Source organism: Lagenorhynchus albirostris, chromosome 6 (assembly GCF_949774975.1).
Source record: "Lagenorhynchus albirostris chromosome 6, mLagAlb1.1, whole genome shotgun sequence".
In the NCBI taxonomy this organism is placed as follows: domain Eukaryota; kingdom Metazoa; phylum Chordata; class Mammalia; order Artiodactyla; family Delphinidae; genus Lagenorhynchus; species Lagenorhynchus albirostris.
The window spans coordinates 43,054,043-43,071,632 of NC_083100.1; the positions used below are offsets into that span (position 1 = coordinate 43,054,043).

General features: G+C 42.6%; 1 protein-coding gene across 8 annotated transcripts in view; it reads right to left on the reverse strand.

Moving 5' to 3' along the window:
* Nucleotides 1-17,590, reverse strand: part of MYO1B (myosin IB) — a 184,036-nt gene that overhangs the window by 119,192 nt on the left and 47,254 nt on the right. For 7 of the 8 annotated variants that reach the window (XR_009541113.1, XR_009541114.1, XM_060152411.1 and 4 more), the window contains one exon: nucleotides 12,964-13,079. Coding sequence is in view for 5 of the 8 variants with exons in the window: in XM_060152411.1 (XP_060008394.1) it covers nucleotides 12,964-13,079 (116 nt within the window). In the remaining 3 variants the exon portion in view is untranslated. Of the gene's footprint in view, nucleotides 1-12,963; nucleotides 13,480-17,590 lie in introns of those variants that run through there. The other variant, XM_060152414.1, reaches the window with a different exon arrangement.

Here is a 17,590-nt window from a genome sequence, read left to right on the forward strand (position 1 = left end):
TGAAATAACAAAGCCCCTGTTCTCCTAAAGATGACATTCAAATACAGGAGACAAATAATAAAGACACAACAAACACCTAGTGAAATGTCAGATGATAAACAAATAAAAGTAAAGCAGTCTAAGGGGACAGTGAATGGCTGGGGCAGGGGTTGCTATTTTAGGTATTTTAGGTAATCAGTGACGATTAAGGCGTTCCCTAACTGAAGTGAGAGAACAAACAAGTTGGTCCCTTGAAGGGGAGAGAGTGACGCAGAGCAGGTGGCGTGTGAGAGGAGCAGTGAGGAACCAGCATGGCTGCAGCAAGGGGATGGGAAGTTCACAAGTGCAGTCAGGTGGCCAGTGCCCATATCAAGTGGAGCTCTGCAGGTCACGCACGAGCCACTGCAGGTTTCCAAAGCAAAGAAAAACAATCCAGTGGACATCTTTAAGAAAGAGGACTTTATGCCGCGGAGCGGCTGGGCCCGTGAGCCATGGCTGCTGAGCCTGCGCGTCCGGAGCCTGTGCTCCGCAACGGGAGAGGCCACAGCGGTGAGAGGCCCGCGTACCGCAAAAAAAAAAAAAAAAGAAAGAGGACTTTAGCCCACGGCCGCCACATTTTTGGGGAAAAGATGGCCAGGGGATCGAGGTGTGGGAGAAGGCGACGACGGGAGAGTTGAAACAGGAAGACCTGTTAGGACGCTACCACGATAATCTAAGTGAAAAAGGATGGCAGCTCAGACGAGCACGGTGGCAGTGGTGGCGAGACTGGGATATGTACAGGCAGCACCAACAAGACCCGATAGTGGATTGAATGTGGGGTGGGAGAGAGAAGGAAGAAAAGGTTTGTGGTGTGAGTAGCCGAAGGATGGTACTGCCGCTGCCCGAGAAGAGAGAAAGGATGGGGACGGGGGTGCCCTCCAGTCTGAAGCATGTGAAGTTCCAGGTGCCTCTTGGACACCCCAGGGAGATACTGAAGGGTTGAATGTAGCTGAGTCACCAGGAGCTCAGGGGTGAGGTCCAGCTGGAGACCTAAATCTGGGGGCATCAGGACATATTTAAAGCCCAAATGGGCTCATCTAAGTGCCTACAGAGGAGAAGGAAAAGGCCCCAAAGCCAAACCCTTGGACATACCAGCATTCAGAGGTAGAGAGGAAGAGGCACATCCAGCCTTCCACCCAGGAGACGGAACAGCCAGTGTGCTAGAGGAAGACAGGAAAATGTGGAGGCCAGAAAGTCAAATTTTAAAAAGGGTTTTAGGAAGGAATGGGTCACACTGTCAAATATTACTGATAATTAAAGAAAGAAGAAGATTCAAAATTTGACTATTGGAGTTGACAACATGGAGGTCATAGATGATCTTGAAAAGAACAGTTTTCATGGAGAAGAGAGATAAAAGTCTGACTAGAGTGAATTTAATAAAGAAAAGACGATAAACTGGAGACAAGAAGTATATGCAACTTTTTCAAAAAGTAATGAAGGGAATCAAACAGTGTGATAGCTAGGTGACATGGAGTCAAGAGAAATATTACAGCATGTACATTGGTGGAAAGGGAAGAGGGAGAAGAAAAAGTTGATAATACAGTGGAAAGGGGAATCACAGAGTAATGTCCTTAAGGGCATAAGAGGGGCTGGATGGGGTCCAGGGCCCATGTAGAGGGGGTGCCTGAGAGGGGACTGGACAGCTGAGTCTTTATAACATTCCATGTTTACGGAACTGAACTACCCTTAGGGTGAACTACCCTTAAGATATTTCTTATAAAAAGAAGGCCCACTAATTCAGGTTTCTAGAACACCACACAGAAACTCCGACATTAACCTGGCTTCAGGAAGCTAACACTCAAATCTTATTTCAGGACAAGCTTACTATGCTTCTTAAGAAGGATGTACCCATACGTGCATGCATATCTGTGGTACAATAAGAAATATATTTCTTCTGCGTCTCTGGTTCCCAGCACAGAGCTCCTAAAACCCTTGGAATTTCCTGAGCAACAGGACTGCCTTTTGTTATTCATAACAAGCCCCTTCTGCCCACACCTGAGTTTACACTAAGGAAGTGACTCGTGGTGGGACCCCTAAGTAGCTTCAGGCTGGGGACTGGTCACCAGAAAGACCAAACACATGATCAGAGGGTGGGTACGTTCAGCTCCACCTCCCCAGCTCCAGGAAGGGGATGGGGGCTGCAGATTGGGTTATAAAGACTCTTCAACAAGGAGATTCCGGAGCTTCTGGGTTGAAGGCACTGATATGCTGGGAAGCTGGCCTGCCCAGAGAGGGCAAGAAAACTCTGCACCCCTCTTCCCCTATACTTTGCCCTACGTATCTCTTCCATGTGACTGTTCCTGAGTTGCATCCTTTACAATAAACCAGTAAATATGAGCGTCCTCCTGAGTTCTATGAGTCATTCCAGCGAAGTACTGAACCTGAGGGGGTAGTGGAAACCCCCAAATTTGTAGTCAGCTGGGTAGAAGTGTGGGTGGCCTGGGCACTCCATTTTTCACTGGCATCTGAAGTGGGGGCTGTCTTGTGGGGCTGAGCCCTTGACCTCTGGGACCGGCAATAACTCTGGGTAGTTAGCACCAGAATTGAATTGTATCATTAGACACCCAGCTGGCATCGGAGAATTGGTATTAGAAATAACCATACCTTTGGTATCAGAAAACACACAACATCTGCTCTTGGGCCACTGGGGAATAAAACAAACAGGTGATAAGGGACCATGGGAACTGATGAGAGCAGTGAATGTCTCAATGCTGAAATTTCAAGCCATCAGGTTTAAGGAATAAGAAAATAAGACTACAAAACTGCACTCTCTTAAAAATAGACACAGCGAACCACAGACCCAAAAAGCAGAAAACATGGGAGAGGGGAGTTCACACACAGCAAAAGTGGGTCTATTTGCTTCCCGAATCATAATCACCTGAGGAGAAAGATCAAAGCCACGTACAGCCAAGGAGTTAAGAGGCATAAACAACTGAACACAGAACAAATAATTACCTTAAAAATAAAACAGCTACATGGTAAATTCATACACTAATGAGGGATTATTCAAATTTTACTTAAAACCGTTCAGAAGCACATTTATAAAAGAGAAATGCTCAGTGACTGAGCGTGAGTGCAAAGGAGCCAATACTGGAAATGTAGGTCTACACACGTTCTCTTCCCCAAGTTCAGACAAGCCACTCTGTCCCCATGCTTGGATCAGGGAACACGAAGGTGCCAGGGAGGAAGCCCCCTACTCCATGCTCATGCCAACCCCCAGTGCCCACCGCTGCTTTACAAGGCCGTCTCCAGACTAGTTCAGCTTTTCGGGAATTGCTTGGCATCCACCCCCCCAGCTCAGCCGGGAGTCATGACTGGCCTCGGAGCCTCCCTCCCGCCCCCCTCACCCTTCAGTCACTCCCACCGGGTTCTATGGGTTTGCCTCTGAAATGTCCACCCATTTCCAGATGAGACTCTGCCCTCTTCCCTTCTAGTCTGGATTATTGCCAAAGCCAACCAGATCCCTAAACTTCACTGTCCTTGAGTTCCTCTTCCCCTGGGGCTCCTGAACAGTCCACATCTCAAGGCTGGCCTTATCTCTCCTCCTGCCTGCTTAAAACTGCAAATCCTTAGCACACAAGCCATTTGTGACCCAGATCTGCTCTTCCTCTTCTACCATATATCCCCCTTCCCAGCTTGCATCCTGCATTCCAGCCTCTGGGAACCACAGGAATTGAGATCACGGACGGGCCACGTTGTATCTCTGGGTCTCCCCTTCGATTCTCGGCACACACCGTTCCCTTGGCCCAGAACGCTCCTCCCTCCGCACTTCACACGGCTCGCCCCCTCACCCCCCAGGACACGACTGGAGTATCACCATCTCAGTGAGGCATCCCTGGCCACCCTATATCAAACGATACACCGTGGAACCCTCACCCTCACACAGTCCTTCTGTGCCCTCGTCACCATCTTCAACACCATTTAGTTTATTTCCTTCTCTGGTTTATGGTCTCTCCCCCTGCTAGGACGTAAGCTCAAAAGGGCCAAGATATTTGCCAGTACCTGCACTCATGCCTGGTACTTGACAGGCACTCAAATAACAACTGCTGAACCACTGGATCAACACTATTCCCCCTGCTGGGAAAATTATCTCCTGGGCCTAAACCCTATTCCTTATCTATGTGGCAAATTCATCCTTCAAGACTCCCACTGTCCCATCCCCCAGCTCCTCAGGCAGGGCTGAACACCCTCTCCCTGGCACACCCACAGCACCTGATCCACGGGGACCACACTCAGACACCTGTGAGGACAGGGGGCACTACTGATAATTATGCTGATACAACAGGAGTGACGGACTGTCCAGGGCAGGCCTGAACACATGGGCACTCTGATCTCCCACCTTTTTCACGGCAGTTCTCTCTCTTCTCCAGTTATTTGCTCACTGGTCTGTTTCCCACACTAGGCTGTGAATCCTTAGGGATGAATAATGTTTGTATCCCCAACACCTCACACATACTGTAGATGCTGAATAATGTTGATCAAATGAATGAACAATCACTTCTGCTCGAGGGTGTGGATCCCTGAGACAGGCTGGAGCGGGTGGAAAGTACACCTAGACAGTGAGGACAGCACAAGCCCCCTTCCTGGGGCTGGTCCTCCAGGGCCTGCTTCCCTTGCATGGATTTCTGTCCCATGACAGCCCCAGTGCCCACTCTTGGTTCCCCAGTCTCCCAAGGATGGGCCCCCTTGGGAGCCTTACTGCACTCGGTTTCTATTACTCCTGGCTTTGCTGATTTCCCCAGACTGGATCAGGACCAGTATTTGCCGGGCCCTGTTTAGACAAACTCCCACACAGTTCCCTTCAACCCACCCATCCGGTCCTACTGCCACACAAGTCCCAGAACCAAACCACAGCAGTGAGTCTTATTTCAACAACAAAGGGGGCACCCCTCCCCTGAACACACCCCCTCTAGACAGCACTCCTCACGTGGGTTCCAAGTGCAGATGAAGTGTTAGGCTAACGCTTTTCAGGGCTGAGGCCTCAGTGCCACTCCTTTGGATGAAATGGATCTCTTCCAGAAGGCTGCAGAATTTCTCAGGGCCTGTGAAAGTCCTGTAACATTCTGGCAGGAAGCAACCTATTTTGTCAAGAATCCATTTTTTCCCCTTAATATGATACGCCAATGAAATAATCATGTATGCTGGTATGAACGTGTGCTCGGCTCTAGGAATTGCCTTTTCAAAATAAACTTTCAAGTCTGAGATGTGCATTTTTCTGAGAAGTGATAAAAATTCTAATTAGGGATCTAGAAATTAGGATTCTGAGACTTCTCAGACATACAAAAACACTTTTCATTAATAAATGTATTCTTCTAGCACAATGATTTTCATGGTAAAAACATTATGGTAGTATAGAACCAACCTTCCAACTTTAATTTTAAAAGTTCATAATCTGAAAGAGAAATTAGCTGAGGTCCCTTTCTGCCAAGAGTATATATTCTGAAAGACACTGTTTTGAAAATAACTCCCATAAAGCAACAGACTGAGAATAAAAGTTTGAGAGTTAAAGGCAGGAAGTTCAGTTCATGGAGCTTCATAAAATCTGATTCAGTGCGAAGCCCAGACGTGTCTCTCAGCATGGACCCAGCTTCAGGAAGCTTCAATTTAACATCTATCCTTCACTACCACATTGCATCGCACTGCTAATAGGAATCAATCTCTCTCATCAAGAAGTCTTCTCATCCACATCTGTCCAGAATCCAACAAGTATGTGCCAAGACAGCAAATACGGTGGCTGCCTTCTGCTTATTCTGACCCATGACAGTCGTGCAGAAAGGAAAAGGGGCAATTTGAACTCTTTTTGAGATGGTGGCATTCCACATGAGATGTTCACTTAAGGTATCCCAGCTAAAGAGTAAGACGGAGCTCAGATGCCCCCCTGCACACGTTACTCATGTGGATTAGAGACGTACACAGATGCAGAGCCTTCCAGATCACAACCTATGGGCTACTGACTTAAACTACCTGAGAGAACATGACTTAGAGGTGCTTTATAAGAATACTATTTAAATTCATTTTGTTTTTCACAGAAGCTTCCCTCCCTTTGCTCTACCCTTTTCCCCCCTAACCAATGGTTTGAACAATCTTGGTTTCTGTATACTTAAGTTTGAGGATTGTCTCCCTCACGAAGACAGGAATTTTATCTGCTTTGTTCAACTGCTGTATGTCAGTGCCTAAAAGAGAGTCTGGCATATGGTAAGCGCTCGATAAACATTTGCTCAGTAAATGAGTAACTTCCCTAAAGCAAAAAGTAGAAAGAATGCTAGATGGGAAAGCATAAAACCCTTTTCTGCAAGTAGTTTTCTGGGAGGGACTGAATCAATAGGAGGCTCCACTATTCCAAAAAGGAAATGAGGGAAATAATACAAAAGTCTCAGTGATATCACATCGACACACAAACACACATACACACACTCCTTCTCACTTTCCTTGAGAAAGAACTTTAACACCCGGTTCTACAAGCAACCTCCATGAGAGTTCAGAATCTAGCTGTCATAAAAGTTCTCAAAACAAATAAAATTCTACTCACAGAATTTCACCTCCGCTATAGAGGAAAATACTGATAACAAGAAAAGGGACAACACCTGGGGCTTCTGCCCTAAACCCTTATCCTAAGCTCTGGACACCCAACCCCAGCACTGGCACATTTGAGATATAGTCAGAAATGTTTTTTATAACATGTATCTGGTTCACCCTGAATGGAGTAAAATAACACGATTAACAAGGACTCAAAACACACAAGCTTTCTAGCAATGTCATTCTCTGGGCACTAGTATCTGGTCCTGCAAAATCAACTGTCATAAAATTAGGGGTCAGAGGTTCCCTAGAGACAGGGGGTCACATCTGGACAACTGACAGGAACATATTCCAAATCCTCCCATTAATCACTTGTCCATTTTTAGGTGAGAGTAGCCAGAATTTTTTCTAGGCCTTAAGACATTTTTCTCAGTTTTTAGAATTTGTTGCAAGGCTTTTCGTTTACTGAAATGGAAAGACAGCTTGCTTCTAACAGTGCTTTCGTAATGCCTGCGTAATATGGCCACCACACCATGTCTCAATCTGCAAAGGACACATTTCAGCTCACTCCTGGGTCGTGACTACTGGGAAGGATTGGTGGTGGGGCACTTTTCCTTTTAGCAGCATGTTCCCTTCAACAGACACTGCATATAATTAGATGGGAAGTGCTCTGCATCAGGAATAAACCGAACCTGAACACTCAGTGTTGAAGAGCACTATAATACTTTAGTCTACTTTTTTATAAAAATGAAGAAAAATTCTCATTACACTGCATGAAGTTTTGAATAAACGCAGCAAATAGCATGCGAAGAATACTCTGATTTCCTTGAGTTGTCAGAGATGAGATAGTACAAGTAAAATGTAATGAAATATTATTTAAAACCTCTTTTGTTCTCTTGTTATTGAGCTCTTAAGAGAAAAGCACTGAAAGCACCACAGAGATGCACAGGATAAAGTTCCTGGTCTATAGAAGCTTCTATCTCATTAAAGAAGATGACACGGAAACACAATTAACCACAGTAAGAAAGGTGGTATGCCAGATCACATGAGTGGTTCTGAGAACTCAGAGGCAGGAACAGTCACTGGTGGGTTAGTCTGGAGCTGATCAAGCCTTTAAGACAGAACCTAGGAGACAGGTGGGATGTTAAGAGTAGAGTTGGGGTATGAGGTGGGAGAGGCAGAAAGGAAAAGACATGGAAAGCTGCGACTCAAAAGGAGGTTCCACGAAGGCATGAAGCGGTGTTTGGGCTGGAGCGGAGGACGAAGGCTGGACTGCCATGAGCCTGAACGGTAAGCCAAGGAACCTGGAGTTCACTCAAATAGTAATGGGGAGCCCAGGAAGGTTTCCGGGAATAGCACGATGTGGTTTTAGGAAGATCCATCTGAGGGTGATACACTCTATCTAGTGCTGCAAGATGAAAAGGCAATCACCCAAGGGAAGGCCAGTGGATTTGGTAACTAAAATATCAGAAGGTGTTTGTCATCGTGCTATTCTGAGTGGAGGGAGAGTAAACAGTTCAGTTATCTCCCTTATCTCTCTCCCCTATCATTCTTTCCCACCCCTGACGTTAGGCAGTTCTCCATGAACGCAGTTACTGAGAGGGCTGAAATGTACTGTACGAAGCCCTCACTGGGATATTTAAGAAAAATTCCTTATGTGCAAAATATTTAAAAATCATGCTGGAAAGACACAGCTTACACAATTAGAAAGGTAAACAGTATCATCTATGCTGCCCAGCAGGGCCCTCATTTCTCTGGGCAAGCCACCCAACGTTATCACGCTCAAGGTGTAGGTCCAAACATACCGGGGACAGGAATCCAGAGAAGGGAATAGAAGAGGTATGACAACAGAAAACCATTTTTGAAAAGGAACATAGATAAGAAGCCACTGTTTATCTTCATTTTATTCATTTATACATTTCTGCTGTCTGAGTCACTGTACTTAAGTAGAATGTAAATATTTTTCAATTGTCTGAAATCTAAAGAAAGATAATTTCTGGACACCTTCAAAAACACATGAGTTATGAGGGAAATATCTGGATGGTTTTGCATACTAACAGTGAACAACAGGTCAAATGAAATTCCAAATGTAATCTGGGGTTAATTAATCAGCAATTTTCAAGGTACTTGGTTTGAGCAGCTGCTTAAGTTCTTTTTTTTTAAACATCTTTATTGGAGTATAATTGCTTTACAATGGTGTGTTAGTTTCTGCTTCATAACAAAGTGAATCAGTTATACATATACATATGTTCCCATATCTCTTCCCTCTTGCGTCTCCCTCCCTCCCACCCTCCCTATTCCACCCCTCTAGGTGGTCACAAAGCACCGAGCTGATCTCCCTGTGCTATGCGGCTGCTTCCCACTAGCAATCTATTCTACGTTTGGTAGTGAACATATGTCCATGCCACTCTCTTTGTCACAGCTTACCCTTCCCCCTCCCCATATCCTCAAGTCCATTCTCTAGTAGGTCTGTGTCTTTATTCCCATCTTACCCCTAGGGTCTTCATGACCTTTTTTTTTTTTCTTAGATTCCATACATATGTGTTAGCATACGGTATCTGTTTTTCTCTTTCCGACTTACTTCACTCTGTATGACAGTCTCTAGGTCCATCCACCTCACGACAAATAACTCAATTTCGTTTCTTTTTATGGCTAATATTCCATTGTATATATGTGCCACATCTTCTTTATCCATTCATCTGATGATGGACACTTAGGTTGCTTCCATCTCCTGGCTATTGTAAATAGAGCTGCAATGAACATTTTGGTACATGACTCTTTTTGAATTATGGTTTTCTCAGCGTATATGCCCAGTAGTGGGATTGCTGGGTCATATGGTATTTCTTTTTGTAGTTTTTTAAGGAACCTCCATAATGTTCTCCATAGTGGCTGTATCAATTTACATTCCCACCAGCAGTGCAAGAGTGTTCCCTTTTCTCCACACCCTCTCCAGCATTTATTGTTTGTAGATATTTTGATGATGGCCATTCTGACTGGTGTGAGATATCTCATTGTAGTTTTTTTTTGTTTTTTGTTTTGTTTTGTTTTGTCTTTTTGCGATATGCGGGCCTCTCACTGTTGTGGCCTCTCCCGTCGCGGAGCACAGGCTCCGGACGCGCAGGCTCAGCAGCCATGGCTCATGGGCGCAGCCGCTCCACGGCATGTGGGATCTTCCCGGACCGGGGCACGAACCCATGTCCCCTGCATCGGCAGGCGGACTCTCAACCATTGCGCCACCAGGGAAGCCCTCACTGTAGTTTTGATTTGCATTTCTCTAATGATTAGTGATGCTGAGATCCTTTCATGTGTTTGTTGGCAGTCTGTATATCTTCTTTGGAGAAATGTCTATTTAGGTCTTCTGCCCATTTTTGGATTGGGTTGTTTGTTTTTTTGCTATTGAGCTGCATGAGCTGCTTGTAAATTTTGGAGATTAATCCTTTGTCAGTTGCTTTAAAGTTCTTTTTTATTCAAATTGGAACCAAATTCTTGAAGAGTTATGATTAGAATGCATCAAAAGCTTGAAATCATCTTATCCTATTATATCACAAAGATCCTATGAGAGAAGGTCAGGTTGGGTTTTAGTAGGGAACCTAGTTAGCACTGACCCTGTTTCAGATGCTGTCAAAGATGGACACTCACAAAGAATAATGCAAGAAAATGCATTAAAGGAAGTGGAAATGTCCCACCGTGGAGGACAAAGTGGTAAGGAAGAGCCTGTTAAAATGTCGGAAATGTGTCCCACATATCTCATTATTAATTATTATATTTATCACTGTTAATAGCAACAGCTGTCCATAACGACAGATTCCCTGCTAAGCACTTTACTTATATCAGATAATTATATTTTCTAAATATCTACTAGATAGTTATCCCTCACAAAAATCCTATGAGTTAATAATTATTTTCCCATTGTACACCACAAATTACTTAATTTATGAGTTGAAGTTTTTTCAGGTAATTTGCTCAAGATGACATGGTTTGTAACTGGAAAATCTGGGACTCAAACCAAGTCCTGTTCAATATATTTTGAACACTTACTTTCAGGTGCTAAGAATATTATGGTGAGCAAAAGCTGGCATGGCAGGTGAAGCTGACATGAATCAAATAATCCCATGAAGAAATGTTTAACTGTAACTGTGACAAGAGCAATAGATCTGACCTTGGCAAGGAGCGGGTGAGGGATGGACATTTCTTCCTTGAGGTCTAATGCAATCTAAGATCTAAAGGAAGAACAGGAGTTGCCTTGGGGAAAAGGGAGGGAAAAGCATTCCAGGCAGAAGGCACAGAATGTGCAAAGATGACGTGGTGGGAAGGAGTGTGCTGAGGACTGAAAGAACAAAGTGAGGTGGGGAGGGAGCTGTGATATGAATCTAGGGAATTCAGATTTATTAGATGAGACTATACCTTTCACCCCATGCACAATGTTTTATAGATCATGGTAAAAAGATTCTGTCTTTATCTTAAGCACACTGGGAATTTATTTTATTGCTGGTGTGGTGTTTTTCCCTTGGGGGGTAAGGGGTGAACTTGGGTAGGAGTGCTATGCAGCCTCTTATAGGAATCTTTCAGGAACAGGGATAAAAGTGGATATTCCACAGCATGAATTTCTATGTTCTAGGATGGACATCTATTATATATCTAAACAACCCCAAAGTGGAGATTTAAGCTGAAAATGGAAGAATGGCATGTGGTCTCTGGAAGCAAACTGAGGCACAGCTAAGTTATCCTGGAGGGTCCAGGATGCAGGAACACAGGCAACCCAAAGGTAGCAGAATACAACTGCACAGTAAGAGGCCATAAGAAGAAAACGGTGGAACCCATTTCCAGCTGAGAGGCACAGCAGATGACTGTTTTCACACCTCTGCTCCCGACCCACGAGCTTTGATAAATGACTTATTTCTCTGAGACAACTTCCCCATTTGTAATGGTACCTTCCTCACAGGATTATTTTGAGAATGATGTGAGTTATAATACATGGAAAGTATGTAGAGAAGTACCTGCACATAGTAAGTATTCAATAAATACAAGCCATTACTGTTACTGTTATCATTAATGCTATTATTGTAAAAGATCATAATTTGCAGTAAGCAGTTAAGGAAGGGAAAACATTTGTAAATATATCTCTGAGACAACATGTTCTCAAACTTGCACATACATATGAATCACCTGGAATGCTTGTGACAAATGTAGATTCCTGGCTTGTTAGAGGTAAGGCCTAGGAAACTAGGTTTTTCCTGAGCTCCTGGGGAACTCTGACATAGCTGATCTAAGCATTTGAGAGGCATGGCTTCAAGGCCTAGAATTTAAAATAAATATTAAGGCATCAAATAAGGTATTTCGTTGCAGGGACTTTAACTATAGGGATAACTTTATCAAACAAATTTCAGATTTTTTTTTGAATTTTAGAATTTTATTTTTTTATACAGCAGGTTCTTATTAGTTATCCATTTTATACATATTAGTGTACATATGTCAATCCCAATAGATTTTATTTTTGTTAAGGCAAAATGAAACAAGTTCACTTGCAAAACATACTTCTAGGAGAAAACTGAATAATCAGAATCCGCTTGATTGGTAAAATACTGTGTTTAGTTTTTAATAACCATTTTTACAAATTATTTAAATCTTTAGTTCCAAACAGTCCAAAAATGTCACTGTATGCTCCACTATCAAAAGAAACTAAAATAAACATCTGGACAGTGGTATGTATATTCTTTAATTATTACATTTATTTTCTAGCAAAAATAATAGAGCCCATCTTCAATCATACAGAGAAAATTCTTCTCTGCTAGGACACAACTAAAACTCTGCAGATTCTTTCACTTTAGTTCAGGGTTTCTCAACCTCAGTACTGTGTAATTATTGTAGGTTATTATTTACAGGAATTATTTACAATAACAAGTGAACTCAGAAAAATCAAACAAGTGACTAACTTCAGGGAGGGTGAAATCATTGGCTTAATGTACACATCTGGTGAACAATGTCCATGAATATTATAAACTGAAGGGATTACTTATTCCTTTTCCTCAGAAACTATTACACAACCCAACACTTGGGATCTTTCTTGACCCAAAAAGAGCATGAAAATGCTGCTTGGGCTCTTTATAATAACAAACAATGACCATTCCTGTTTTATTTGAAAAAATAATTAGCAGCAGCTGCTACTTACACAGAATTTTTAACAGAAGATATTTTACATACTGAACCCAAATATTTCAGAACTTAAAGAGCCTGAGGCCAAATGAAATATTCTGCCTTTTTTTTTTTAGTTTAAAATAAGGCATAACAATTAACTTCCACATTCCTTCATCTAATTTTTAAAAATGACTAAAACATTTTCCTGAGACTCAAAGGAAACAGCTGGACACATCTGTCAACTAGACAGCTCTGGAGTGAAAGAGAAACTTAATGCTTTAATACCATACTTACATGTGTGGGCTCAGTTCATAAAAATTTCTGTTCCTGTAATCTTCCACTTTCTCTGGTGAATAAATGGGCAATGACCGGTATGGGTTAACAGATATAACCACACTTCCAATGTATGTCTGCAAAAGAAAGAATAAAATATACCCATTTTAACATCTTAAGTCTTAAGGTTGCATGGTTTCATCCTTTTAAAAACACTAGTCCTACGGCCTGACCACTCATTTTATACTTTTCAAGAATATTTCTAAAGACAGATGGTCAATAATGTTTATTCATTTTGCTGATAAATGGAGAGCATAGATTTATACATTGAAAATATCTTTCAAAATAAATCTCTAGATTAATTCATGACCCTGGATAAGAGTCCTCCAAAGCCCTGTCATACTTGCCAAAAATGTTGTCACCAACCACGGCTAATTGTGAGCAAGAGCTATGCCTTCCCCAATTCCGAGTAGAACTGGTGTTTCCCTCTCTCATCTTTATCCTCCTATTTCAGTCTACAGTAACCCAGGCTTCCCCTCCTCCCTACCCATACCCATACCTATCCAATGGGGCCTTGACTTTGGCACTGTCCTTACACAGCCTGTCCATCTCTACAATGGGCTCCGACCACATACAATTCAATATTAGAGTCACAGTTATCCCTTGGGTATTCAAAGAAAATCATTTCATGTTATATCTAGTGGACTTTAATCTCAGAATTTAAATGTACTTGCTGAAAGACAGTACATTTCATGTTGAATTTAAATTTAATGTAGAATTTAAATGTACTCTCAGAGGGATTAATGCTCCTATTTTAACAGACAGTAACACTCTCACACTGCAAACCAGAACACTAGTTATCTTGCTTTCCATTTCGATCTTAAATTCCTGGCAGCAAGAGCAGTGTTGGTTTAGGTCATTTTGTACAAAGACTAGCGCAATGCCACAAGAAAAAGTCACTTAACTGTAACTCATCTTAGCTCCATTTTTCCTTTCAGTTTCAACATTATAAAGATGGCTGCGGGGGTGGTGGAAGGGGAATGCTAACAAACATATGTCAGTGATAAAAAGCTTTTTTAATAAAAAGGTGAAAAAAAGAAAGGAAAGAAAAAAGTCACTTCCAACTTCCCCGCCTTTCCAGGGCCATGCAACAAAAGATGACATTTTTAGAGCAACAAGTTTTTCCAGTATTGTCACCACTGGATTCAAGCAGATTGTCAGATCAAACAGTATAGAAAAGAGAACAGCAGAAATGTTCTGATTTTTTTTTCAAAACATGGGTCACAATTATTTTAATTATAAGATTTTTTCCCCCAACCTGGAAAACTGAACAGGTCATTTTTATACCTATTTTCATCCTATAAGAATACAATCTTAGCAAGAGTACATAAGACTGCTGCTGTAAAGAAAAACTCTCAGCTCCCATGCAATTAGGGTTATCTATTTCTGACACCCTAGCACTAAGGACCCAACTAATCTGGCCTGACAAGCAACGAGTCCAAATGTCTTAACTTATTCCATTTAGATAAGACTCTTCCAGAAAGGTTTCTTCACAGTCCAACCCACCTGGGCAAGTAGATGGGAGATGCTAGAGACTGAATAACTGTCTGAACAGCTTATAACTAATAGACTAGAATTACTTAGATTGGTAGATATGAGAATACAATAATTGATTTATTCCTTTAATATCTGTTGATTGAAAGATCAGCCTTCTTTAGTAGAAAAGTACATGAATCTCCCTTTTTAAGGTAGTTTCTTGAATACAATAATTAAAAAACATATTTGCTGTTAGCAGAGAAACCAGTTACCAAGTTGCTCTTTAAAACCAAATTTCACGGGCGGCTAAATTCTTGATGAAAACCTGCCTGTGTGGCATTCTTGCATGGAGAACAAACTCAGCTGCCTCAAACCCAAAATCAAAAGCCACACTACTAAGTTTTAAATTTCTCTTTGTTACTTGTGACTTTTATACATACTGAATTGTGTGTGCTTTTCCCCCCAGCTGTTTTCCTATCACCTAGAACAGGGCTGGCCCATGAATAATGTCCCATAAATATTTAACTGAATGACTAACATGCACAGAATCCATTCATCACTAAGAACATGGATGGTACAAACCACTTTCACACAACTATTCTTCTGTTGAAATATAATACCGAGTACACTGCCATACAGTGCCTAATATTTTACTAAACCTATATGCCACGTGTAACCACCGAACAAACCCTTCAACTATATCCTTCCCGCCTCGGGTTCCTTGTCCGACTGTGGTAGACTGTTTGCAAAGATGGCTGGAACAATTCCTACCACCCCTTTATGCAAAACCTTTGAAATGTGACTGCCACTCCTTCTATCAAGAGACAGAGTTTATCCTCCACCCCGTCAATCTGAACTTGTCTATGTGACTGATTTGACCAAAGGGACATTATAAGATGAGATACAAGCAGAGGCTTGAGCATTTGTGTATTAGGATGCTGCCCCTCCCCGACCTTTATGACTGACACTAGAAGCCATGATGCAAATGAACTTGAGCTAGACTGTTGGAGAGGTCACACAGAAAGACAAGGGCCTGAACTACACAGCCTGACAACCATCAGACACATGAGTGAGGCCATTCTAAACCATCCAGTCCCTGTTAGGCCACCAAATGCCTAAAGCCACATTCACGATCCCAGGTGAGACCAGCAGAAGTCATACCAAGCTGAACTCAGCCTATATTGCTATCCCAGAGAACTGTGTGCAAACAGATGGTCGCTGTTTTATGCAATTAACTGGGTGTGGGGGTTACACAGCAACAATTACCTTACCGATACACCAACACGGCTCAACAAGTAAGAAAAAGGACCAAGCAGGACAAGCTTTATCAATCTGAATAAGCAAACAGTAAAGGAAACTGTGCTCTCCCTCTCCATTCCACTTTATATGTTTCAGATATGCATCCTCTAATCTTGAACTTCTAGTAGGTTTGTCCCGTACTGTGTGATACATGCCCCTGCGGTTTATGGGTTTCTTCCTTGAAGGTTCCATGTGCATTAGTCAAAGATTTAAATAGTTCCACATCTGCCAACAGAATAACTCAAATGTTCATAGTCAAGCCTCCTTTCTCTGAGACACAAAAGATACTCCTGGGGCTTCCCTGGTGGCACAGTGGTTGAGAATCTGCCTGCTAATGCAGGGGACACGGGTTCGAGCCCTGGTCTGGGAGGATCCCACATGCCGCGGAGCAACTAGGCCCGTGAGCCACAACTACTGAGCCTGCGCGTCTGGAGCCTGTGCTCCGCAACAAGAGAGGCCGCGATAGTGAGAGGCCCGCGCGCCGCATTGAAGAGTGGCCCCCGCTCGCCGCAACTAGAGAAAGCCCTCGCACAGAAACGAAGACCCCACACAGCAAAAATAAATTAATTAATTAATAAACTCCTACCCCCAACATCTTCTTTAAGAAAAAGATACTCCTGGAAGCAGCTGATAGGCTGGGTGGAGTTTACAATCCTATTCCAGTTTTAGGCAGCTATCTACTCTACATTCAAGTAACTGCAATAACAAATTAAACCTCCTTTCCAGGGAGCAGAATAATAGTGACCAGACAGTTCATTTTTACGTCAATTAACATTTGGGCTTATAAATGATACACATCTGTCCCTCAGTATCCCTGGCAGATTGGTTCCAAGACCACTTGCAGAGACTGACCAAAGTCCAAGGATGCTCAAACAAGGATGCCTTCTATAAAACAGCATAGTATTTGCATGTAATCTACACACATCCTCCCTCCCGCGTACTTTAAATCATCTCTAGACTACTTATAATACCTTATACAATGTAAATGCTATGTAAATAATTGTTGGCTCATGGCAAATTCAAGTTTTGCTTTTTGGAACTCTCTGGAATATTTCCCATGAATATTTTTGATTTGTGGTTGATTGGATCTGTGGGTGAGGAACCCACAGACCAAGGGCTGACCGTACTTCATTACTTTTTTAACAAGAAACTGTATACAATTTAAAGTCAGTATTTTCTTATTGCATCATGCTCTAAAAAAGATCCTAAACTAAATCATTAAGTAACCACTGGAATAAAGAAGTTGGAGGTAAGACACAGTTTCTTAAACTTAAGTATGTGCATAAGAGAGCTGGGCATTACGTGTCCTTTTTATTCTGAATATGCCAAGGAGAAAAAAAAACCAAAAAACAAAAGAAAGAAAAGCACTGTAAACTTTTACAAAAGGGAGCAGCAAAGAGGATCCGCCTCTTGTCCTCTAGAATTCCACTCACTCACTCGACTGGAAATAAGAGGTAGGTATGTACTGGGTCCAGCACCAATGAGCTACTGCGGACTCGGAGGGTGCCAGTGAGAGAGCCCACAAAAGGCCTCCAGCAGCTTAGCTCATTCCCACCAGACCACTTCTGGGCTGCGCTCACATTCCACCTGGTCCCTATGTCCCAAATGGCTCACAGAGCAACTCCTACTGGAATCTGGAGCCTGCTCTTCTATTAGGCTGATTACACCAAAAAGGACTCCTTTCTCATAACGGCAAAAACTACTTAGCAATTAGGTTCTATCTACCTTCTCCAACTGAGACAAGTCTGGCTCTCATGACCCTCAATGGATGGATGGATGGATGAGCTCAATCAATGTACTTATTTCCTCAGTG